General features: G+C 35.3%; 1 protein-coding gene across 1 annotated transcript; it reads left to right on the top strand.

Annotated features, from left to right (window-relative positions):
* Window positions 1–6,031: 6,031 nt before the first annotated feature.
* Window positions 6,032–25,838, top strand: LOC121412899 (pathogen-related protein-like). Its single transcript, XM_041605664.1, has 2 exons — window positions 6,032–6,507; window positions 24,585–25,838. Exons 1-2 carry the CDS (start codon window positions 6,212–6,214, stop codon window positions 25,045–25,047), a joined length of 759 nt encoding a protein of 252 aa, XP_041461598.1. The 5' UTR covers window positions 6,032–6,211; the 3' UTR covers window positions 25,048–25,838.
* Window positions 25,839–26,015: the final 177 nt, after the last annotated feature.

The following is a 26,015-nucleotide window of genomic DNA, read 5'->3' as shown; positions in this document are numbered from 1 at the left end:
GAAGACCTCTTTGTGTAAATAGCTTTGCATTTTTTCTTTAATTATGTTTACATCAATATGATTTCGACCTTTTTGTTCCTTCTCTTTTTTTCTTTCCTGTATATATACGCATATATGAATAAGTCGATTATATACATGATATATTCTTCATTTCCAAGGGAGACCCACACTTTACAAGCTTTGCTTTTTAGTGGACCCCCTCATTTCCATTTATGCTCATTATTATACTGTTTTTTTGTTTTACGAAGTAAGAATGCTCGTATATAAAATTGTGCTTGATTTGTATTACTTTATATTACTGTTTTATGTTTTGAATGGAAATGGAATAAAGATTAAAGAATTGAATTCGGTTCCCCTTGGTAAAAACATCAATTTGGCGATCCCCAAGGCTGAATATCAATTTGGCGCCCTATGTCGAATATGAATTCGGCGCCCCCCCCCCCCCATAATTATGTCGAACATCAATTCGGCGCCCCAAGGTAGAACATCAATTTGGCGCCCCCTAGGTTGAACATAAATTCGGCGCCCTCTTTAGGCGGACATCAATTCAACACACCTCTGTCGAACATCAATTCGGTGCCCCATCCCTCTTCTTGTTATCCTTCTCTCTTTCTTACACTCTTTCGCTCTCTCTCTTCTTCTTTCCTTCCCTTTTTCTCCCCCTTTTCTTTTCCTCTCTTTCCTCCCTCTCTTTGTCGCCCTACTTTTTGCCGACCCGGGCCCTGAGGACCCCCTAAGAATACGCGTATCGAGGTGAAATGATCCTCGAGTAAAGAAGACAGCAAACAGAGGGATTGCAAATTCAAAATAAAGGAAATAATTCATTATCCACTTTCTGATCAAATTTGACATTACCGGACACATGAAATGCCTCTGAATCGGGAGCTAGTAATATTCTTAATCCACGCTTCCCCAGCTGTGCGCCAGTCCCGGGACGCCAGTGGGGTGGATGTTTCTTTGGATGTTTCTATTTTTGCCGGGCTATTTTGTCAGAATGAGATTTGTGAAATACATATTAAGGCGTAAGAAGACAATGGAATGAGTAAATGGCAGGGGCAAATTCAATGAATCACAAATCATGTTTTACTCCTGAAGACGGAGAATCACGCGAGTCTTATTTCTTTCTCTTGTTCTACAACTATACACGCCTAATCAGACCAGCTTTTTGTCATGAACTCAACCTTTAAATATTGGTTTACAGTCCTCTGAAGGGCTACAGTCGTTTCCGAAAGATCATCCACTTTTCTCACCTCTCTATTTACCTCTTTCGCGATTGTCCATACTACCACAATCAAACACCATCAAATGAAGTTTATAAAGAAATATTTCAAACGAACAATGTTAGCTACTTTCTCATCAGGTTTTTAAAAAACGTTAGTGTTTTATACCAAATGAATTTTCTTTTCGTGTGTAATCCCGTTAGTCAGGTCCAGATATGAGAAAAGTAGACTGCCTTAGGCAAATCGTGTTAATGCTGAATTGAGAAGTGTTTTAGCATAATTTGAGCCTTTTTAGGGCGCTGAGTCAAAAATTTGTTTGCCAATCTTGATTTTGATGTTAAAATCCTCAAATTGGCAAAAATAATAGGGCCGCCATTCTACACCCTTTTTTGCTCTATTCTGAACCCAAAACTTGTAATAAAAATGTTTGTCAACGGTTTTTGGTACTATTTGCTCTCAGGAATAACCTTGAGCCTGTGTGGTGTGTTTCATGCTTCTTATTTTTGTATTAAGTCTTTTCTTAATTTTTTTAAAAATAAACAGTGAGTCTGTGAGTGCGGTGTGTATGGCTGTGTGTGTGTAATGTTCTTCCTCTTCCATCACCTCAGTGTTCTAATTGTTTATCTGAGAGTTTTCCTTTCAATCATTATAATGATGACTGTGAATTTCTTTGGTCAATGTATACTTTTTTCAATCTTGACAAAGGTATATGGACATATTGATAAAATGTTGCATTTTAAAAATTGATCCAATTGATATGAACTTACCATTTCAAAACGTTGATGTTGAAAGTGATTCTAGGACATCTACCCCCTGGACATCTACCCCCCGGACATCTACTCCCCGGACATCTACCCCCTTAGGACAAGTACCCCCTAGGACATCTACCCCCGGACATCCACCCCCGGACATCTACCCCCCCCCCCGGATATCTACCACTCGGACATCCACCCCCGGACATCTACCACCCGGACATCCACCCCCAGACTTCTACCACCCGAACATCTACCCCCCGGATATCTACCCCCCGGACATCTACCCCCCGACATCCACCCCCCTGGACATCTACCCCCCGGACATCTACCCCCTAATTCCTACATTGATTCATGATCAGAATAATTCAGTACTTTAAACTCCATTATTACCCTCATGAACAGAGTATGTCGGGGGGTAGATGTCTGGGGGTGGATGTCCGGGGGTAGATGTCCTAGAGGGTACTTGTCCTAGGGGGTACTTGTCCTAAGGGGGTAGATGTCCGGGGGTAGATGTCCGGGGGGTAGATATCCGGGGGTGGATGTCCGGGGGTAGATGTCCGGGGGGTAGATGTCCGGGGGGTAGATGCCCTAGAGGGTACTTTTCCTAGGGGGTACTTGTCCTAAGGGGGTAGATATCCGGGGGGTGGAAGTCCGGGGGTGGATGTCCGGGGGTAGATGTCCAGGGGGTAGATGTCCGGATACGGTTGAAAGTATCTCATCTGATGAAGATCGTAATGCTTTACATGAAAAAAAGATTGTAAATATACTTTTTGTGATGTTTTCAACAGTCAATATAAGTACACAAAAACAGATATTTCTGTGTTACATTTGAATGCCAGAAGCTTGCCTAAGAAATTTAATGAGATTAAAATACTTTTGTCATCTATTGATGAGTTTAGTTTTATAGCAATGAGACATAAACCTTCTACTCATTTTGATATGTTCAATATAGATGGTTATTCATTAGTGCAAATGTGCAGACCAACACAGAAGTGGAGTTGTAGCTTTATATGTTAAATGTATATGAAATATACAGTTCTTGCTGATCTTTCTTCATCTACTGAGTATGCTGATACCTTGTTTTTTTAAATTGCTCAAAATGATAAATCAGTTGTTGTTGGGTGTATTTATCGCCGTCCTGACACTAATGTCACACCCTTTACTCAGAAAACAAAAACGATGTTTGCTAAATTAGAATGTGAGAAGAAGGACATATATGTATTGGGTGATTATAATATAAATCTCATCAATTATGTTATTCACAACAAAACAAACTATTTCCTAGATATTATGTCTTTATATAAAATGCATCCATTAATAACAAAACCAACAAGGGTCACACACCATGCACTGAGCACAATTTCCTTAATCGGCAATATCTATACTAATATCTATATAATATGTATATCTACTGTGAATGAGGAAAGAAAGCAGCAAATTGTTATTCTTTATAGTGACTGCTCTGATCATTTCCCATTTTTTTTGCATTTCGCATCATAAATCTCTATATACTCATTATGTTAATAACTTTAAAAAGAATAGATTGTTGAATGATACATATATAAATATGGTTAAAGAAAACTAGTTTCAGTGAATTGGTTGGTTGGATACAAATGCGAAGATGCAAATGACTGTTAAAATTTATTTTTTGAAAAGTTTTATAAAGTATGTGACAAATGTTTTCCCATGAGGTTAAACCGTGTAGATAAGAAACAGAGATATAAAAAGCTTTGTATTACAAAAGGAATATTGCAATCAGTTAAACGTAAACATAGGTTATTTCAAACAGACCAAGTGATCAACATAAGAAAAAATATTTATTGTATAAAAACAACCTAACCAATATTATTAGATTTTCTGAAAGAAAACACTACAGAAAATTGTTTGACAATGTCAAGGGAGATTTGAAAAAAACATGGAGACAAATAAATTCAATATTAAGTAACAAAAAAAATATATACCTAAAACAATGAAATTGGATTCTCAGATTGATATTGCTCAATATTTTAATTCATTTTTTCGGCAATGTAGGTAAAAAAATATAAAATTAAATTACATCAACCCAATCATCTAATGATTTTTGACCAAATGAAAAATTCAACTCCTTCTTTGTCATACCAATCTCTGTAAATGAAATTACAGAAATTACGTCATCTCTAAAAATCAATAAAGCATGTCGACTGGATGGTATCTCCGAAAATTGTGAAACAATGTATTCATTATTTTGTTCATCCTTTGTGTGATGTGTTTAATAAATCCTTTATTAGAGGAACCGTGCCATACAGTTTAAAACTTGCAAAGATAATGCTAATATATAAAAAAAGTAATGTGTATAATATTGGAAATTATAGGCCTGTGGCTTTATTATCAGTATTCAGTAAAATTCTAGAAAAGCTGATGCACAAAAGATTGTTTGATTTTCTGAATAGATTCAAAATTCTTATTAATGACCAATTTGGTTTCCGTAAAGATTTTAGCACATCTTACAGTATATTAAATGTTACCGATTTTATCTTAGAATAATTAAATAGAGGTAATTTTGTTTTGGAGTATTTATAGATTTATCCAAGGCTTTTGACACCATCGATCACCACATTCTTTTTATAAAAAAATATTATGGGGTTCGTGGTATCCACTGCAGTAGTTTGCCAGTATCCAATAGGAAACAGTATGTGGTGAACGATGGTGTCGAATCCAATCACATGAATATTGATATCGGTATTCACATGGTTCAGTTTTGGGCCGCTTTTGTTTAATTCATATGTAAATGATATCATTTTTTTTCATGGAAAATGTTTAAGTTCTCCTTGTTTGCAGACGACACTGCTGTTTTATGTTCTCACTCTAATTTACCTAAATTGATTTCTACAGTAAATTTGAACTATGTAACTTAAATTACTGGTTCAAATGTAATAAACTACAACTTTATCTTTCAAAACAAACTATGTCATTTCACATTAAAAGAAAAAGAATTGTAAGTAATGTTGAATATGTTAAAAATTGATGGCATTGCTATTGAAAAGAAAAATTGTATTGGATTTTTAGGTGTCACTATCAACTTGGAATGGAAAAAACACATTGATCAGCATGTTTGTAACAAAGTTATAAACTTTATTGGAGTTCTGTACAGACTTAAGTATTTTTTGCCCCTCAGCGTATTACTTGATATTTATTATTCTATATTATTTCCCCATCTTAACTATTGTAATATAATTTGGGGGTAACACCTTTAAATCATATCTAAATTGTTATTTTACAAAAGAAAGCTATTCGTTTATTAACAAATTCTCATTATATGAGTTCAAGTGCGCCACTTTTTGTTAAACACAAATTGTTACCTTTATTTGAGTTAATTTCGTTTAAATACGTGGATTTTTTTGTATTTAAATTTCGCAAAGGCACCCTTCCAGAAAATTTCTCGCAAATGTTTCAAACAAACTCTCAAATTAATAATTACTCTACCAGACATCAAAACAACTTACGTATTCCTTTTTCTTAAATTAATTTTATTCGTAATTCGATCAGATATATTGGGGCTTATGACATTAAAAACAGCACAACACTCCCGCGATTTAAGTCACTATCAAATTCATTTTTGTTCAATTATCTAAACAACTCCAATCACCCCTGTAATTGTGTTTTTCACCTTGTCTTATCTTCTATTCTATTATATCTTCTGTGTTTTTCCATTGCGTGATGATGCTTGGGTGTGTGTGTGTGTTTATTTTATAACCTTTATTTACCGCTTATATTTGTGTATTTGTAGGGCCCTGGCTATAAGCAGTTTTGCTTCTTAGGGGTCTTGACCATTACGTAATTTGAACTTTTTATAATTTGTATTAGTTTGTTTGTATCATTGTAAATATTTTGATGGTCAATAAATTGAAATTGAATGTAAATGCAGTTTGTTGTAAGATTTCTTTCAAATGTGAGGATGGCCTCAAACTTTTGACCTGTACTGTACGCAAAGCATTTAGAAGTCAGTGTACCATGAAAGGGGTACTAAAGCCTTTGGCTTAAATAATAACATGCCTATTTAAAGTGCACAAGAAGAGATAACGCATAAGTTATCATAACTCCGTGGGTATAATTCCGTGCCTGCATGTACAATAGCATCGCTGATTGAATCTACGCCCGTGATCGACGAGAGGTGTCTAGCCAAAACGACGAAATTATTTTACCAATCATCTCTCCTTATTTTAAATCAAAGTCCACAATTACTCTTAAATCAACGTCATGGCCCCGTCAAATAAGGTAGAAAAAGTAGACGAGAATTTGGCAAAACTGCAAGAAAAGTACGGTTTTGTAAGACCGGAGCGTGGGATCGATTCCTACCCGGAAGGAACGAGTTGGCGGGAAGGAAAGCCTGACTATCGTCTGGCCGATCTGACCTTCTTCCAAGGTAAAACCAAGAACCATTTGGTTGGATCTCTGGAATATATTGTGGAGAATCTCGTGAAGAAATGGGAGATGGAGATGACACACCTCGGTGATAAGAAAGACTGGATGACAATTGACCCTCGAGAATATAAGTGAGTATAAATCACTGGCAGATCCAAGGGCACAGCCGGCCCGTACCCCCCTCCCCCTTGAGAGGCAAAATTAAAATTTGGAATGTAAAAATGCAGTTAAAACAGAAGTGTGCCCCCCTTTCGAAAGTTAAGACCTTTTTTTTGGGGGGGAGGGCTTGTCAAATTTTTCCTTAGGGAAAATGTGCCCCCCCCTTTCGAAAAATCCTGGATCCGCCCCATGTATAGATGGTATATATATTTCATATAAAATATAAAAGCATAAAAGTATATCTTAGTGTTTTCTTTGGTGAATAATTATTCAATAGCTGTTTTCAAAGTCAGCACTGCTGCTATATCGAATCACGTAATGCAGGCGAGACAGCCAGAGGCGTTCCACTTGATTTTATTATTTTGACCTAGGACCTGGGCATTCTAAGGACAACTTGCCATCATATGAAAATGATGATATCTTCATATTCCTCTTCCTAAGCGAGATTAAACTTGTCAATATTCCATTCTGAATAAGGGACAATATAGATATTAGGAATTCCTGAAAATGCTTTTATCTTATTCATTAATCTAATCAGCCTAATATGTAAGAGCGTGAAATTTGTTGATATTGAGGCCTGAAAACTGGACATTTTAAGAATTTTTGTAGCTATGAATAGGATGCATGGGTTAATATATTTTAAAGGTCAAGTCCCAGTGACGTACCTAGGATTTTCCAAAGGGGGGGGGGCAAATTCGTCCGCCAAAACATTTGACAAGCCAAAAAAAGGGTCTTCAAACACAAAGTATTTCGTACCAGTAAAAAAATTGATACCTTTCGTACCAGAAAAAAATTTGACAAGCAAAAAAAAAAGGTCTTCAAGTTCAAAGGAGCGGGCCACTTGTGGCTCGTCAGGGGGGCAGGGATACGTCCCTTGCATGGGTTGTGACTCGTCAGGACTCGTAGGTACGCTAATGTCAAGTGCACCGAAGAAAATGTTGATTTGAGAAAAATCAAACTGGCAAAACGCTGAAAACTTCATCAAAATCGGACGTAAAATAAGTAAGTTATGAAATTTTAGATTTTCGCTTATTTTTCACAAAACAGTGATATGCACAACCCAGTGACATGCAAATGAGACAGTCGATGATGTCCCTCACTCACTATTTCTTTTGCATTTCATTGTTTAAATTAAACAATATTTCATATTTTACAGACTTGACAATAAGGGCCAAGTTGACTGAACCATATAGCATCAGTCTCCTCGTTTGCATACCGACCAGGATGTGCATATGACTGTCATGTGAAATTAAGCGAGATTTTAAAATGTCATAACTTTCTTATTTTACATCCGATTTTGATAAAAATGTTCAGTGTTATGCTTGTTGAATATTTCTCTTTTCATTAAAATCAACTTTTTTGTTGGGGTGGACTCGTCCTTTAACAATTAAATCGATTTTTTTATAAACCGTCATAAATAAAGCGGATTTTTTATAGTTTTTCATTTCATTTCGTTTATTTCCATTTTCAACAATTACAGTTTCTTTTGTACATGTTGACATATATAAATAACTAAACATATTTCAAATATTCCTGTACAAAAAATTATATTCAAGATTATTACATATCAGGTTGGAATGGAGGAGGCTGCTAAAAAGCGGAGCTTGTAGAGCGCAGCCTCCTATATATTGCAGTTGTTTAGCATAATGATAATAGTGATAATAGCTTAATGATAATAAAAAGCCGAATAAAAGAAAATATAGAAAAGAAAATTTACTATTTCGGCTTTAATTGAAGACTTAGAAAGAGAAGAATGGCATGAAACTATGGTTCAACATGATGTTAATAGAGCTTACAAACACTTTATTGATAAACTAACTCATTACTATAATAAAAAATATACCACTTGTTCAAAGAAAACAACGCAAAAATGATAAAAGAAACCCATGGATCACTCAAGGAATTATACGTTCAATTAAAAAACGCAATAAACTTTATAAATCGTATATTTCTAAACCGTCTGAACAAAGTTTCAAGAAGTATGAAAAATATCGTAATACTCTTAACAGTGTAATCCGCTCATCAAAAAAAGATTATTATTCTAAGGAATTAAAAGATGCAGAAGGAAATTTAAATGCCACGTGGAAAGTTATAAACAAATTGATTAGCAAAAGCAAACCACATAGCAACAGCGACAGTCTTAAGATAGACAATGAAGAAATATCCCAACCGGCTGAAATCGCACAATCATTCAACCGTTTCTTTACAAACATCGGTCCCAATTTAGCTTCCAAGATAGTTGGTGACAATACGAATTTTAAAGAATATCTTTCCCAGCCAAATCAAAATACAATGTTTTTTACTCCCACAGACCGACATGAAATAATTGAAATAGTACAAGCTTTAACACCAAAGAAGTCCACAGGCTATGATGGTATTAGTACAAAACTGTTACAGCAAATTGTAACATGTATTGTTTCTCCATTGGAACATATTTTTAACTTATCACTCTCCACTGGATGCTTTCCTGATCTAATGAAAATAGCCAAAGTAATCCCGATTTATAAAAAAGATGATCCTACTCAAGTTACAAATTATCGGCCTATTTCCCTCTTACCATGCATATCAAAATATTAGAAAGAATTGTTTACAAAAAATTGGATTCCTTTTTGTCATTTAATAAGATTATTACACCAGCCCAGTTTGGATTCAGAAAAAAATTCTCGACCGATTTCGCAATAACCAAATTGCTGGATAAAGTTGTAAACTCACTTTCAAAAAAAAAATCACACCGTTGCTTTATTTGTGGACCTAAGTAAAGCTTTTGATACCATAGCATGACCATGGTATTTTACTTCATAAGTTGTATAATTACGGGATAAGGGGCATTGCTTGGTCATGGATTAAGAGTTATCTTTCCAATAGGCAACAATTCGTTTTTATCAATGATGTTAAATCTCCTGTATCGTTTATCAATTGCGGCGTCCCGCAGGGTTCTATTCTGGGACCTTTGTTATTTTTAGTATACATTAATGATATAGTAAATTCATCTTCCATTCTTTCTTTCATCTTATTCTCCGATGATACTAATATTTTGTTATCTCACAAGGACTTACCAGAATTAATATTTTAACATAAGTAAAACTCATATTATGCATTTTCAATCATCTCACAGAAATGAAAATTTTACACAAGATATTAAAATTGATAATGTGCCTTTAGATAAAAAAGAATACGTAAAATTCCTTGGTATCACAATAGACAAGCATTTATCATGGACTCCACACATAAGCAACGTGTCTTCCTCTGTAGCTAAAGGAATTGGAATACTATGTAGACTAAAAAAAATCTTACCAGAGAAATCTCTTGTTATGATATATAATACATTGATTTTACCATATATTCACTACTGTAACCTCATTTGGGAGAATAGTTGCAAGACAAGGCTTAATCATATACTTTTATTGCAAAAGAAAGCGGTTAGAATTTGTTCAAATTCTGCCTGTCTTTCACATACAGATCCTCTTTTTATCGTCTGAAAATATTTAAGATGAATGATATTAATACTTTACAAATAGCACTGTTTATGTATAGATATAATTACGACATGCTTCCTCCAGTATTCACGGATTTATTTTCATATAATAACAATTTACACTCATATCCAACAAGAACATGCAATAATATTCACTTAAACAATCCCAGGACACTATTTGCACATAAAACACTAAGACATCATGGACCTGATATTTGGAATGCATTGCCAGATTCACTCAAGCTGACAAGATCATTTTATACCTTTAAACGAACTATAAAAGAATTGCAATTAAACCAATACCTAACAAATTGAAAAAAAAGAAAATCATTACCATTGTTATCATTATTTTAATTATACATTGAATTTTATCTAGAACATGTATAAATTAAAAATCAAACAACAAAACGTGTAATATTCTAAAATTCCATGCGAAGGACCAAGCATCTCCCTTGCCCCCCCCCCCCTCCCAGTCCCTCTTGCACCTGCACGTTTAATGACAGTAGACATTAATTGTTTTGGCTATTTTACAGGGTTGTTACGTTTTCAAGCTTTGCTTTTGTGACGACCCTTGCAACTATTCTACTTATTGTAACAGGAAATACCACTTAATTATTTTCATTTATGTAAGATATATTTGAGGATTTATATACAAAACTATTGTTCATTATTTTGAAGTCAAGTCTCAGATATGTATTTTCGTGTCCAGAATTTTGTTATGAAAAAAGTTGCAAAAACCAATAAATGATATGAAATGAAATGAAATATAAAAATTAAAATAACAACTTGAGCATGAACCAGTTAAATCAAAAGGAAATAGGGAAAATTAAAATAGAAAAGGAAATAAGAAAAAGAGAGATTAAAGGTCTCCAGAATCCAGCCCCAGCACTCACAGACATACCTCGCCGATCAACAGGGAAACGAAAGAGATGTAAAAGTGTACGTGACATGATAAACACATTTGATTAAACAAATACAAGAGTTTGAGTGATGAAGAGTTAAATTTAATGGTTATCTTGGAGAAATTTTTTGAACTTATATTTGAAAGAATTAAGGCTTGGAGATTCTTTGATGTTACTATTAATAGTTCCCCAGAGTCTAGGGCCTTCAAAAGTAAAAATTGATTTTGCAAGGATGGTCCGGGGTAGTGGTAAATGGAATTCATCGGATTGACGTGTGGGATATTTGTGAAGGGTTTTGTTTTTGTTAAATGAAGAATTAAATATGGGTGGTAACATATTATTGTTTAATTGATACATGAATTGACCTAAATTATATTGGTACAGTGTTTTTATTTTTAGAATGTTATTGTTTAAAAACTCATCTGTGTGAGATCTCCAGGACAAGTTGAAAATAACACGCAACGCCTTCTTTTGTAAAAGCAATATTCTATCTAGGTAGGTTGAGTGTGTGTTTCCCCAAACAATTGCTCCATAATTTAAATATGGTAAAATTAATGTTGAATAAAGCATTTTTAGGGAGGAAGTTGGAAGAAAAAACTTAACTTTGTTGATACCACCAATATTGCGTGAAATTGTACGACATATAGAGTCAATATGTGTTTTCCAAGATAATTTGTTGTCTATTATGAGGCCTAAAATTTGGTTGTAGTAACAGCTTCAATGTCTGTATTGTCCAATTTGATATTAAATGGCAATTGTTCTAAAGAATTGCTAAAAAGCATGCATTTCGTTTTTTGTACATTAATTGACAATTTGTTAGCCCTAATCCATTGTACCAATTTATCCAGTTCAGTGTTCAGTACATTAATTAAAATATCGGGGTTAGGATGAGAGTAGAGTACATTTGAATCATCTGCAAAAAGGACATATGATAATATTTCAGAGGAGTTCTGGATGTCATTTATATAGATTATAAAAGAGGTCCCAGGAGGCTGCCTTGGGGAACACCCCAGTTAACATTTTGTAGAGAAGAATTTTGTTCATTTATGCTTACGACTTGTTTACGATTTACGAGGTAGTTTCTGAACCACTCCAAGGCCTTCCCACGAACTCCGTAATTTTCAAGTTCGTAGAGCAGTATAGTTTGTTATAATAGTCTGGCAGCCAAGAGGGGTAAGGTTGCATTGGAATGTCATAGTTTTTTAAACTGATTTTGACTGGTAAGACCTTCTTTTTTAAGAATCTACATGCTGGAGCTCTGTCGGCATTGAGCAATTTGAGATATGTGCGAAAATCCAAAATGGCCGCCGGCAGCCATCTTGGATTTTTTGTTTACTCACTTTAGCATACCAAGAAGTTAAAAAAAACTCGGAATGTAAAGGTTTTAGTGGGCAGAGAATCCAAATCTGAAGTTATTTTGGGGATGTAACCATGCTTCGATGTCGAAATAGACAAATAGCGGCCATTTTCCAAGATGGCCGCCATATAACATGCATTATATTATATATTGTTTATTTCCTGTATAGGGTACCTAGAATTTTCAAAACATAGAATATACTGGTTTTAGGGGGTAGAGAGTCTAAATCTAAGGTTTATTTGGGGATATCACCATGCTTTTTAATGTCGAAATATACAAATAGCGGCCATTTTCCAAGAACAAATCTTGGTATATGAAGGTTTCGGGGGGGGAATCCCAATCTGAGGGTATATAAGGAATTTTGCGATCAGGTTTTGCTCTCAAAATATACAAATAGCGGCCATTTTCCAAGATTGCCGCCTTAGAATATGCACTATTTCGTTTACTTATGTACCTAGAATTTTCAAAACATGGAATATAATGGTTTTAGGGGCAGAGAGTCAAAATCTGTAGTTATTTTGAGGATACGACTATGCTTTGATGTCAAAATATAGATGAAGAAGGTGGCCAACATAGAAAAAGCATTACAGTACCGTAGCTAAATACACACAGATAACTTATCAGTTATTTTCCTTTTTCTATTCGGACAAGGTGGAAGGATTGGGATAATGAACAATATTGAGACTTCAATTTGAATGAGGCAGTAATTGAAATATCAAAATTAAGTGCAAAAAGTAGGATATCTGAGTTGTTCTCGCTACATGTATGTGCATGATCAGGCATATTAATCATCTGAATCATTTCCAGCTTATGTCTCTGGAATGACTATTTTGAAGGTCGTATGGTTTTTACATATATCACTGTGATGATGCAATAACATAATTACCCCTTAAGATATCTTAGAGTAACCTAAAGTGTATGGGAAGGGGTGGGATGTGTATCCTCTTCTTAAAGTAATGGTTTGACTGTGACAAAACAATCCTTTAATCCTCCTGAAGTAAACTATAACAGTGCCAAATTTGCAGTAAAATAGTTTCAAATGCTTGATTATTTGCATATCACTGCAGCTATAATATTACAGATGCACTGCATAGACAGGAATTGTTGAAACATGGTGAGAATTGTATGCTGAAGGAAAATACTTGAAATAACCGACTGTCTTCATTTGAGAATAAAAAAAAATCACGTTTCAATATTTCAACGTCAAATGCAATTTGTTTTACCAGCTACACTATAAAAAAATGAAGTGCTAATTTAGCACTTACAGTGCTTGTATAGTGACTGCACTACGAGTGCTGATTTTCTAGTTCAAATTTAAACTAGAAAATCGGCACTCGTAGTGCAGTCACTATACAAGCACTGTAAGTGCTAAATTAGCACATCATGTTTTTACAGCGTATATAGGTCATGTAAGCAGAGATAGTATAAAACTTTGTATCTGCTATGACAAAGAGCAAAAGGCGATTCTATAGAGCCCATGCATTCATCTCTTTTTACTCGACCACTGAAAATGCATTGTATAGAGCCAATCTATTCATCTCCTTTTACGGGAACACTGAAAACATCTCTCATAACTCTGATTTGGGCATTATACCAAGTCATGAGTCCACTAGCAATGAACCAATAGTAAGCTCAAGTCAGTTCACGCAGTCAGTTCAGGTATGGCATCATCATGTCAGCAACAATGACTCCTATCGACTGCAACCCTGAATTGTTTCTTCGGACTTTCAACAGACCCCCCTTAGCCCAGTCATTTTAGCCCAAATTTTGCCCAAACTTGAAACAAATTGCAACATAATTTTTTTTTTATCACAGTGCATTTCTGTGAGGTCCCTAGTACAACATACTAAAAGTCCCAAACTTTCCGAATAGGGGAAAGGCATCTAATTTGTATAAATCCAAGATGGCTGCCAAAATTAATTGATATGCCTTATCCTTAATATTTTTTGTACAGATGATGGAAAAATCTTGAAATGAATACGCAATTCACTATGATTAAGATATCATAAATCGATTGCAATCGTTTCCGGGACAGTCCGGTTCATATTTTTCGAAAAATGTGAGAAATTATGTCAAAATTTCCATGTTTTCGGTCAAAAAATTGCATGTGCGTTGAAATCTTTCTGTTTTATCATTTGCATCAACAACTAATGTTAAATATCAGCATTCGACAAGAAAGGGGATATATCAACGAGAAAATTGATATGCTTCATAACAGTATTAATATCTTAACTTGCTTAGATTAAGGGCAAATACATTATGCGATATTGCGTGTCCCAGTCATTCTTTATATCGACTACAACACGATCGCTGACATGCCTTTGAAGATAGAACAATATATTAAATCGGTCTTGCCTTGCCTTTGTTGGTGTGACGAACACGCGTAAATACAATGACGTATAGCGATACAAAGGTTAATTCTACATATTAAAGTAACTTTTATGTCAATGAAATCTCTTAGAAAAAGTTAGAGGATGCATTGCTTTGCATGCTGCATGCAATTACGTTCAAGAACATCACAGCATAGTCCCGCAATAGCTTGTCAAAGTTACCCCCCTTATCCGTAGCTCAACTATTAAAAATATCGTGCTTTTTGGAGCCCCCAATGTGACAAAGCGGTGTTTTGCTACAATGAAAAACACTTTTATTGTCTTGAAATCACTTGGATGCAAAGAACAGGCTTTTCTCTATCAGTTACATATAAAGAAGTGATGGCACAGCAAATCCTACCCTTTTAGGGGTCTTCTGAAGTCATCAACCCCTTTTTTGTATTTTGCTCATTTCTTAGAAAATTCGCACAATTTTTAGCCCCATTGAGGCAATAGGCGTTTCCCCTTTGCAGTAAACCGATTTAATTGTTTTGTAAGCATTTGGGGGTGAAAAAATAGTTTTTCTTCCATCAGCTATTAAAGAAGTGCTGGCACAGCAAAGTCTATCCCCTATACGGGGTTTGCTAAAGTCAATCACCCCTTTTCCATATTTTGCCAATCTAAAAATCCGGAGCCCTCTTTGAGGCAAAAAGATGTTTCTGCTACAGTGTAAGCCACTTTTATTGTTTTAAAACCACTTGGAAACAAAAGAGTAGCCTTTCTTCTATGTGCTACGTATAAAGAAGTGCTGGCACATCAAAGCCTACATCCTTTAGGGGGCTGTTGAAATCACCCCACCAATTTTGCATATTTTGCCATTTCTTGTAAAATTTTGGAGCCCGATTGAGGTAAAAGGCGTTTCCCCCTTTGCAGTAGACCATTTTTATTCTTTGGAACCAAATGGAGATGACAAAATTAGATTTTACTCCATCAGTTACACTACATACAAAGAAGTGCTGGCACAGCAAACCCAACCTCTCAGGGGTTTGCCGAAGTCACCCATCCCTTTTCCATATTTTGCCTATTTATGGAAAAATCTATCAATTCGGAGCCCTCATTGATGCAATTTTTTCTATATATATATATATATATATTATATATATATATATATATATATATATATATATATATATATATATATATATATATATATGTATATATATATATATATAGCAAACCACTTTCATTATTTCGTAACCGGTTAGAGATAAAAAAAGAAAATCTTTTATCAGCTACATATAAAGAAGTGCTGGCTCAGCAAAGCCTACCCCCTCAGGGGTTCCCTAAGTCTCCCCACCCTTTTGCCTATCAGTTCCCCTCCTTATTTTATTTATAATTTACGGGGAAAATCTGCCAATTTGCAGCCCCTATTGGGGCAGAACGTTGTTTCTGCTCTATAGCAAACCTCTTTCATTGTCTCGTAACCACTTGGAGATTTACCTCTATCAGCTACAATAAAGGAGTGCTGGCTCAGCAAAGCCTACCCCCCCCCCCCCTCTTAGGGGTTCCCGAAGTCTCTCCACCCTTTTTTTGCTTATTTTTCCTCTTTCTTAAAACAAATTCGCAGTTTTTGACCCCCCCTATTCAGGCAAAAGGCATTTCTACGATATGGTTGTCACTTTTATTATTTGAAACATAAAGATGAGTAGGTTTAGTCTATCAGCGCATCGACCCTTCCCTCTTCAGGGACTCCAAATTCACAGATTTTCCAATAATTGGCAAAATACGGCGCATCGGCCCCTTCCCTCTTTTAGGGGCTCCAAATTGACAGATTTCCCATAAATTGGCAAAATACGGAAAAGGTATGACTTCGGTATATAGTTAAATAGTAGTATAATAGGATGTGGCAGGTCTAATAGCAACATCTTTTTTTTCTCTTGAACTCTGAGATCGAGCAAGCAGAAAATGTCATCATTTTGGTGTACAATATCACGTGACTAGAATATGAAAGTTTCCGTGCCTAGACCCTTTCATGTTAAACAATTAATACAGTCTAAACAGAATCGAATTTATGCATTTCATGTTAATAGTAACAATGTTCTTGTAGTATGAATCTTTGCTTACTGATAATTATGAATTAGCGATAGTTTGAGGAAGTCAATGTTTATAGTATATATCAAGGCCGAAATGATATGATTTGTAATCGGGTCTGAGTACATATAGTATACACTAGCGTCGTCTGCTACCTAAACCGTTTAGGTAGCAGACGACGCTAGTGTATACTATGTTTAGTAAACGTATATGAGCGATCAATATTATTAACCATTATGTTTATGCAAATTAGAACACTTTCCCCTAATCGGATTTTCTGGGACTTTTAGTATGGTCTTCCATGGACCTCAAAGAAATGTTCTGCATTGGAATAAATTCTGTTGCAATGTGTTCCAAGTGAAAAGTTAAAATGACTGGACTACCTTACCAATAAAACGTGGTTGAATGACCAACAACGATCCTTCGTAACCATTGACGGCTTTACTTTTTATACAAACAATCGGGAACACAAAAGAGGAGGCGGGGTTGGGTTTTATGTATCAAATAACTTGAAAGTCAATGAACTTACCGAGCTTTATGTGATGTCTGAGGTTATTGAATGCATATTTATCCAAATAGAATTACCTGATAAAAAACAAATAGTTGTTGGAGAAATATACAGACCCCCTAAAGGTAGTGTCCATGATTTTTTACATCGTGCTCAAAGTCTTTTGTCAATGCATGTTTTGAATAATAAAAAGGTTTTTATAATGGGAGATTTTAATTTGAACTTGTTAGATCGTAATACCCCTGTAATCAAGAATTTATAGATATGATGTTATCCAACTTTTTCATTCCATTAGTAACAAAACCCACACGGATTACAGATACGTCGTCAACCTTAATTGATAATATTTTTGTTAACGATTTTTCCCATATATCATCTGGCATCTTGGTATCGGATATATCTGACCATTTCCCAATATTTGTTGAAATTGTATTTGATAGAGTCTCTAAAGAAAACAATATTAAACATACATTTCGTGACTTATCGGATGACAATATTATTAGATTTCGGGAGAGACTGGCATTGGTTGACTGGAGTGAAATATACAATATTCACGACGTTAATGTTTGTTTTGACAAGTTTATGGACATATTTATGTCGATTAATCAAGAAACTATACCACTAAGAAAATTTTCCCGATCTAATTATAAAAAAATACCCAGACTTCCGTGGGTTTCTAAATCGCTCCTGAAGTCAATAAATCGTAAAAACAATTTATATTGTAAATACAAAAAGAATCCTGAAAATAGTCATTTAAAACGAAAATATATTCGTTATCGGAACGTTCTTACATCCCTGTTACGTTTAGCTAAAAAACAGTATTTTGCTAATCAATTTAATAAGTATAAAAATTATGCATCGAGTACATGGAAGGTGATAAATAATGTTTTACAAACAAAGAAATCGAAGGAGTTTACTAAAGAAATTATAAATAATAATGTAACGGTTGTAAATCCTGCAGATATGGCTGACGTGTTTTACAACTATTTTGTCGATATTGGTGCGACTCTTTGCCATAATATTCCTGAACCTGACAAAAGATTCCAATACTTTCTAAAAAATCCCAACCCTAAAACCATTTTCCTTACTCCGATCACTGAATTTGAAATTAAAAATATTGTAAATAATTTAAAACCTAAAAAAAGTCCTGGATGCGACGAACTTACGAATTGTGTCATAAAACGTGTCAATAATGAAATTTTAACTCCCTTGACTTTTATATTCAACCAATCTTTGGTAACTGGTCTGGTTCCTCAAAATATGAAAGTAGCCAAGGTTGTTCCAGTGTTTAAAAAAGGCGATAAACGGATTGTCAGCAACTATCGTCCAATTTCACTCCTTACTTCCCTGTCTAAAATTCTTGAAAGATTAATATATTCTCGTTTGATAAATTTCTTATCTGATAATCATATATTATGCGATTCCCAATTCGGTTTTAGAAAAAAACATTCCACTGTACACGCCTTACTTTCTTTTATTCACAAAGTGGCAAATGCTATTGATAATTCTCTGCACACAGTTGGTGTATTCCTGGACCTTTCCAAGGCCTTTGACACGATTAATCATGATATTTTGCTTTACAAGTTATCACATTATGGTGTGCGTGGAAAGGCCTTGGAATGGTTCACGAGTTACCTAACTAACAGAAAACAATTTGTTTCAATAGAAGGCCATAAATCTCAAATGAAAACTATTTCTTGCGGTGTACCGCAAGGATCACTCCTAGGCCCACTGCTTTTCTTGTTGTATATTAATGATTTTAATAATTCATCAAATGACCTATCATTTATTCTTTTCGCGGATGACTCGAACCTTTTTTTGTCACACCGTAACCCTAATTTACTACTTACCATTTTGAATAGGGAATTGCGGTTTGTTCAGACATGGATTCAAGCAAATAAGTTGTCACTCAATGTAAACAAAACAAATTTTATGCTTTTCAGTAACTCTTTGAATTCTTTGCCGGACCATGTAATTATAAACAATGTTAATTTGCAACAAGTTAATTCCACCAAATTTCTCGGTCTTTACATTGATCATGAATTATCATGGAAATGTCAAATTGATTATATATGTAAGTTATCTTCTCGTAACACTGGCATTTTGAATAAACTAAAATATTTTTTTCCTGATCATATTTTAAAAACATTATATTCTACACTTGTTCTATCCCATATGAATTATGGAATATTGGCCTGGGGTAATTGCAATACAACCTTAATTGATAAAATATTCACGATACAAAAACGAGCAATTAGAGTGGTTAATCAAGTTGGTTTTTATTCCCATACAAGCGAGACTCATTATTTTTCCAAAATAAAGTACTCAAAATTTCTGATATATATGCATTTCAAGTTGGTATATTTATGTTTCAGCTTTCAAGAGGTGAATTGCCTGATACATTTGTTTCTATGTTTCAAAGGAACAACCTAATCCACACATATCCCACCCGGCTAAGTGACTCCTATCACCTTCCGCGTACTCGCACTCTCCTTGCTCAAAGAACAATCGCATTTGAAGGGCCCAGGTTTTGGAACGATCTTCCCCATGATATGGTACAGAGTACCTCACTTAATATATTCAAACGTAAATTGAAAGCGATGCTTATCAATTCTTATAATTTCCCTTTGTAAACTTTTGTATTCATGTACTTTGTTAATATGCTCTGGCTGAGTAATGAGTAATAAATAATAGTGATAGGTAGGCGGACTCTTTTTTACTTACTTATTTTATTACTTTTTTGTATTCCTTACACAATCGTCACATTTTGGCATTACTTTGTTATAATCAATTTCTTACCTGTCCTCTCCTCATTAAGACCGAATTTTTTCTGGATCCTGCAGACTTAACAAGCCTTGCTTTTTTATGCAGGTTCCCTCATATTTCACTCCTTTTATTTGTCTTTAATTCCAAATCGCTATTCTCTTTAATTTGAATTCATTGTTATGCCTTGTCTGATTTGTATTCTCATGAGTTTTCTGATATTGTTTTCAAATTTTGTTTGTACTTGTGAAATATGTAAAATAAAGTCAAATCAAATCAAATCAATAATGAAAAATGCCCAAACTATATTAGCTAGTCAGTGCACTACTTGGCTCCATCAGGTGGATGATATCTTTTAGCTTGTCTACTGAGTCAATAAAGGTTTTTTCTTTGATTGATTACTCCATCAGTAAGCCCGGTCAGTAAGGTGATTAAAGGCCTTGGTCATAGTTAAGATGAAACAAGAAAGATACACTACCAGTTTTGGGATCGCAAGTTTAGGAAGAACATCTGTATGAAGGTTGTCTCAAATATTGGACAGAGGCTTCTCCAGCAGGAATGCGATCTTTGTTGAAATGTGGTGCTGATGAAGGATGGGAAAGGTGTAAAGTGTGATTTGCCTTCCTCTGTGCAGAAAGGCTTAACTTTCTACGAAGAAGGCTGTATTGCACTATGAAGAGCACGAAGCCTTCTCTTGTAGCTATTTTCCAGACAGTATCCTAAGAACAACGGCTTATCAGATCTAGTACTCAACCGATGCCTTTATGTAGGCAGGATTTCTTTACCTCTTAAACTAAGTCCTGCAGGAATATCGACCCCGCTGCTGAATGGCCAGCCAAGACAGACAACTTAAGTTGACACCTGCATCAATTAAGATGAGACCTACAGAGTGTTATCCAGGACAAGGCAGTATGAGGTTGGCATGCCATGGAAAAGGGTGGTGCAATGTTAAAAGGCCGATGGTCAACAGATCATCTCAGAGAGGGACCTCCTGACAGAACCTTTGCGCTTCTTTAGCTGAATGGGATATTAAAGGAAACCAAAAACCAAGTAGAGAAGCAATCTTATTTGAAAGAGTAAAATGAGAGGAACAATTAAAAAAAAGTTTCATCAAAATAGGTTATGAAATATGCAAGTTATGGGAGTTTCAAAACTCTGTACTTTCTATGGGCATCCTCAAATTGGCAAACGTGCTTCAAAATGGCTGATTTTGTGGACAACTCTCCATTTGTTTTGTACACAAATTTTCAGAGTTTCCTCATTATCTTTCAAATTGCATCTTGCCTCCTTCTGAGCACAACATATGTCATAGGAAAATATAATCCACACCTCATGTGTCAAGGTCAGGAGGAGATAATGTGAAATATGTAGAATAAAGGGGGTAATCTTTAAAAAATATGTGTACAAAACAAATGGAGAGTTGTCCACAAAATCAGCCATTTTGAAGCACGTTTGCCAATTTGAGGATCCACATAGAACGTACAGCAAGACGTTTTAATCGTCCATAACTTGCTTATTTCATAAGCGATTTTGATGAAACTTGCTTTGAATTGTTCCTCTCATTTTACTCTTTTCAATAAGGTTGCTTCTCTTCTTGGGTTTTGGTTTCCTTTTAAGTGGGAAAAGGAGCATATTGAGCCATGTTTCGACCAGGGCCTGCAAAGGTCGGAGCCCTGCTAGAAAATTTGTGTCTGGATCATAATTACCCATCGGGAGCAGTCTAAGTAAAAAAATCTCCAGAGGGGCGATGAGGAATACTTGGGCCAGGAATAGCCCTAGCGAACATTGGCTGGGGTGTATGACCGAGGAGGTTGGGTCTATGAGTGAGTGACACCCTTTTCATAAACCTATCCTCCAATTAGCCGCCTAAGAGTAATGCGGATAATTCAATAAAAATTGCGTTCATAAACTCCGAAAATAAGCCGCATTATTTTTACGAGCACCCGTCCTGAAAAAGGCGGATAATCGCCATGACAACTGGACACGCCCCCTCCGATGCGGTTGTGTTGGAAAAGGGTGACCTTGTGACCGCACCATGGCAATTATCCGCATAATTTGGAAATGCGTTCATAAACTCAAAATCTTGTCCCGATGCTGCTATTATGCGGATAATAGCAGCATCAGAGTAATGCGGATAACTCTTGTCCTCCTCCAATTTTACGACCCAATTATGCTGCTATTAGCCGCCTAATTCATTTTAATGGGGTTTATGAAAGGGGTCTGAGATCCCGGCCATAGTGACAGATCAGGTGAGATCCCGGCCATAGTGACAGATCAGGGCCCCGTGTGTGGGGGAGTGGGGTGGGGCGCAATGCACTCTTCGAAGTGTTTTGGGGCAAAGAAACAATCAAAACAGGTAAAAGATATCTTAAAATCAATTTTACTAGCTAAATTCCACGTGTTCTTCATGATTAAGGTCTACTTTTATTCGCATAACAATTTCAAATTTCTGCGCAAATCAGTTTTCACTAACTATTCAAACGTAAGTGGTGCTCACTCAAGCCGAAATATTTTTCGGCAGTTATATCGTCATTTGCTTAAATGGATCTGTACCAATATTACAATGTGGAATAATCTTCAGGATTTTACAAATGTATAATTTTACAGGATTTTTTTTATAAGTGTAAACTAGTTTTTGATATGCACTGTATAGGTAAAAGTAATAAAAGATCCAGCTCGCACTTCGCATCATTTTATTAAGTGCGTTCGACATCCACTTCACAATTTTCCTATACAGTGCATAGTGCTTTAATCGACCCTTTTCACATCGGAATATCAAATTTATTTCATTTTAATGCAAAAAAATGTATACAAAAATGCCCAGATTCTGTCTAACTCTAATACACGCGCACGCATGTTTATTGAGATAAGCAGCATTTTCTTTATTCAAAATGTGCTTATATAATATCAACAAAATAATTTTTTCTTAGAATGTCCATTTTTTAAGTCGGAATGTCGCATAATTTAATCGTCTTAATGGGCAACTGCAAAAAGGTTCGTAACAGTTTTCGATCAGGACAGACATACATACGCATCTATCACAAAAATTGCCAAGAATGTTCTATTTCAGGACAAAATACAAGAAACTTTACCAAAAATTGCTCGCGCTCGCACTATTTAAATATAGGGCTTATAAGATTATTACACATTTAGAAATAAAGGTAAGTATTGAATGTCACGACCACCCCACCAAACACCAAAGAAACAAACAAAAATCAACTTTGAGCTGCCGATCGGTTGAAAAAAAACCCACTTTTCCGTGTTTCATGTTTGTGATTTAAACCACGATTTTGACTAAACGCAATTGTGATTCTGCAAACTCGTCCATAAAATGTCCATAAAGGCAGACAGGATGGGAACCTATATGTCTACAAGCTTTGCTTTTTAATAGGTTCCTCATATTTCACGATATTGTATTTCCTTGTAAAACACTACAACTATGTATTCTTTGTCATCATCTTCTCATAATTATGTTCAAGATGTATGTTTTTGTGGAATGTGAACAATAAATCAAATCAAATCAATAAAATGGCGCATAAACGCACCGATAGTGACGGGCTTAAAAAACGTGCGAACATTCTTCTTCTGGGAAGTGCGTTCATACCACCCATCATGCTCATGCTGTAAGACGTTTACGAATACATGTCATCCAGAACTCCCACTTCCCTGTGTTATCCAACAACTTTAATTCCTTGATTGGCTTAGAAGTGTATTTTTATGGTATGATGTAAACAGACTTTGTCGAATAAAACATCCGATAAGCATGAAACGCAATAGAGGCCCTTCTTCATTTTGTAAGGTTGATGTGTACCTCATCGTAAAAAAATCTGATAATTTTTTGTTTGTCTCAACCAAATATTTATATATATTTTACCAAATATTGATATGTAATATACAAACGTTTCCTCTCCAGGAATTCTCCAGATTTCATTTGGAGTGTGATTTTTTTTATTTTAACCAAATATGACTGTTGACAAAGCGGCTGGGCATAATGCTACTTTTTAGGTATGATGAGCAAAAATTAACAAAAATATAACCCAAGAATGACATTAAAAAAAGCGTTTCCCAAAAATGTCCCGCTATTTTTTTAAACCAAACCCACATTTGAATGCATTTAATAGTAATAGATGGATAGGCTCTTTCATTATTGTGATACCAAAAAATGTTATACTAAACATTACTTTTTCAACTTCAGTCAAAATATTATTTTTGCTAAATGTCGTTTGAAATTGATTTTTCAGAATTATATATTTAGGAGGTCTGTTGTTGCATTGATCAGATTTTATAAAGAAAGTAAATCATGCTTGTTTGATGACCACATAATAATTTTACTTGAAGATTTACAGAGATTTGCCAAAATTTAGGTTTTCAGAAGGAAAAAACCCTCACATTTATAGAAACACACCATCGTGATATCTAATCAGATGATAAATCTAATATAGCCTTTTTTTACAACAAAATCCATTGATGGACGGAACTCTAACATTTCTGAAGATTTCATATTTTGAAAAAATTTGTACTTTTTGTGTGGACTCCCTCGAGGTGTATGCGAACTTTGTGAAATTATCTTTTGCTCTGCCCTGGCATCTCAAACACTAATTTTTCGAAACTTTATTATACCGAGTATATTTGTATTTCTTCCAGTGTCAGCATGAACGGTGGGAAGGATAAAAATGGTTTCACCGCCGCAGTCAAAGGAACGTACAACTGGTTGCTTGCGGACGTCTCGAAAGAACTCTACAACGCATCGGAGCACACCTTCGAGACATCCCACAAGATCTTCAGAGGAGCCTTTGAGAAGGGCTTCCCCTGGGAAGTTCTGGAGGTGTTCTCTGGTCCACCGAGGGTGGCCTTCACGTGGAGGCACTGGGGAAACTTCACTGGGACCTACGAGGAACGGAAGGGTTCCGGAGAAGTCATCGAGCTCTATGGCTTCACCATCGCGACTGTGAACGAAGAGCTCAAGATCCAGAAGTTGGAGGTGTACTTCAAGACCGATGGGTTCCTCGAAGCTCTTCAGGGAAAACGTGATCCAAATGAACTAGCAAGGGGCAAAGAGATGATTGGTTCCTGCTGCCCTTTCATTAAGTCTAACAGCGAGAATTAATTGGTTTAAAATTACTGCAAGATGGCAAGCTCTATCTGTTCAGAGCTGATCTTTGCATCACATCGGGTTATCGCGTCGGGTCGGCGGGCAATCGCGAGACCCGACCATGCAACCATTCGAGAAAATGGCACCCTAAATTTCCGAAAGGTTGGGTCCAGTTTACCCGATTGTCTAGTGTGTAAATTATAGCAAAATTATCAAAAACTCGGGTAAACTGGCCGGTTTCGGGAATTTCGGCCGGTAGCCCACATAGCTTTTTCTCGAATGTTCAGGTATACGCCCGACCAGATGCAACAACCCGATATGATGACACAAGCCGTTCAGAGAGAATTTGATTGAACGGTTTGAAATTACATTATGTTCTACATTTCATAACTCATACTTTTCAAACATTTATCAAAATATGCAAAACATCACTCGTATGACCTCAAGATGTAATAATGATATAATGATATACCATATATAACTAACATTTTAATCATTGATGGGAAAAACAAACCAAATATGTGTGTGGTGATGGTAACTGGTTATTATTTTTTCATTTTTAGAACAAGGGAGTAGCTATATGATAAACTGTGATCCCATGCTAAAGTTCATAATCTAAATAATTGTGGTGATTCGAGCGAACGTTGAAGAAAAGCATATTTCATAATACTAACGTTTCTGCATATCACTATTCGAATTATACTGCCAATATAATTGTTTTCGATGGTTTTGTATCTGTACATTATGGGATCTGGTATTTTAGAAGAGTAATCTTGTTTCATTTCACATCTTCCAACTCGTATTCATTCCCTTAAACATGAATCATAATTTTATAGGCCAATCCAAAATTATACAGATATAAATTTATTTAATGATGTTAATCTCCAAAAGAACTTGATCTAATATGGGGTCTGATCTTTATCAAAATCCCTTTTAGTGTTATGTTCTAATATATAACTGTACTTTTTATCTTTCTTAATTCA

The sequence above is a fragment of the Lytechinus variegatus genome, chromosome 1, assembly GCF_018143015.1.
Source record: "Lytechinus variegatus isolate NC3 chromosome 1, Lvar_3.0, whole genome shotgun sequence".
NCBI classification, from domain to species: Eukaryota; Metazoa; Echinodermata; class Echinoidea; order Temnopleuroida; family Toxopneustidae; genus Lytechinus; species Lytechinus variegatus.
This window is presented reverse-complemented; position numbering and strand designations above follow the sequence as displayed.

Coding starts and splice junctions, on each gene's coding strand:
- LOC121412899 (XM_041605664.1), top strand. CDS start 6,212: ATGGCCCCGTCAAATAAGGTAGAAAAAGTAGACGAGAATTTGGCAAAA. Junction 6,508..24,584: donor ATTGACCCTCGAGAATATAA/GTGAGTATAAAT, acceptor TATTTCTTCCAG/TGTCAGCATGAACGGTGGGA.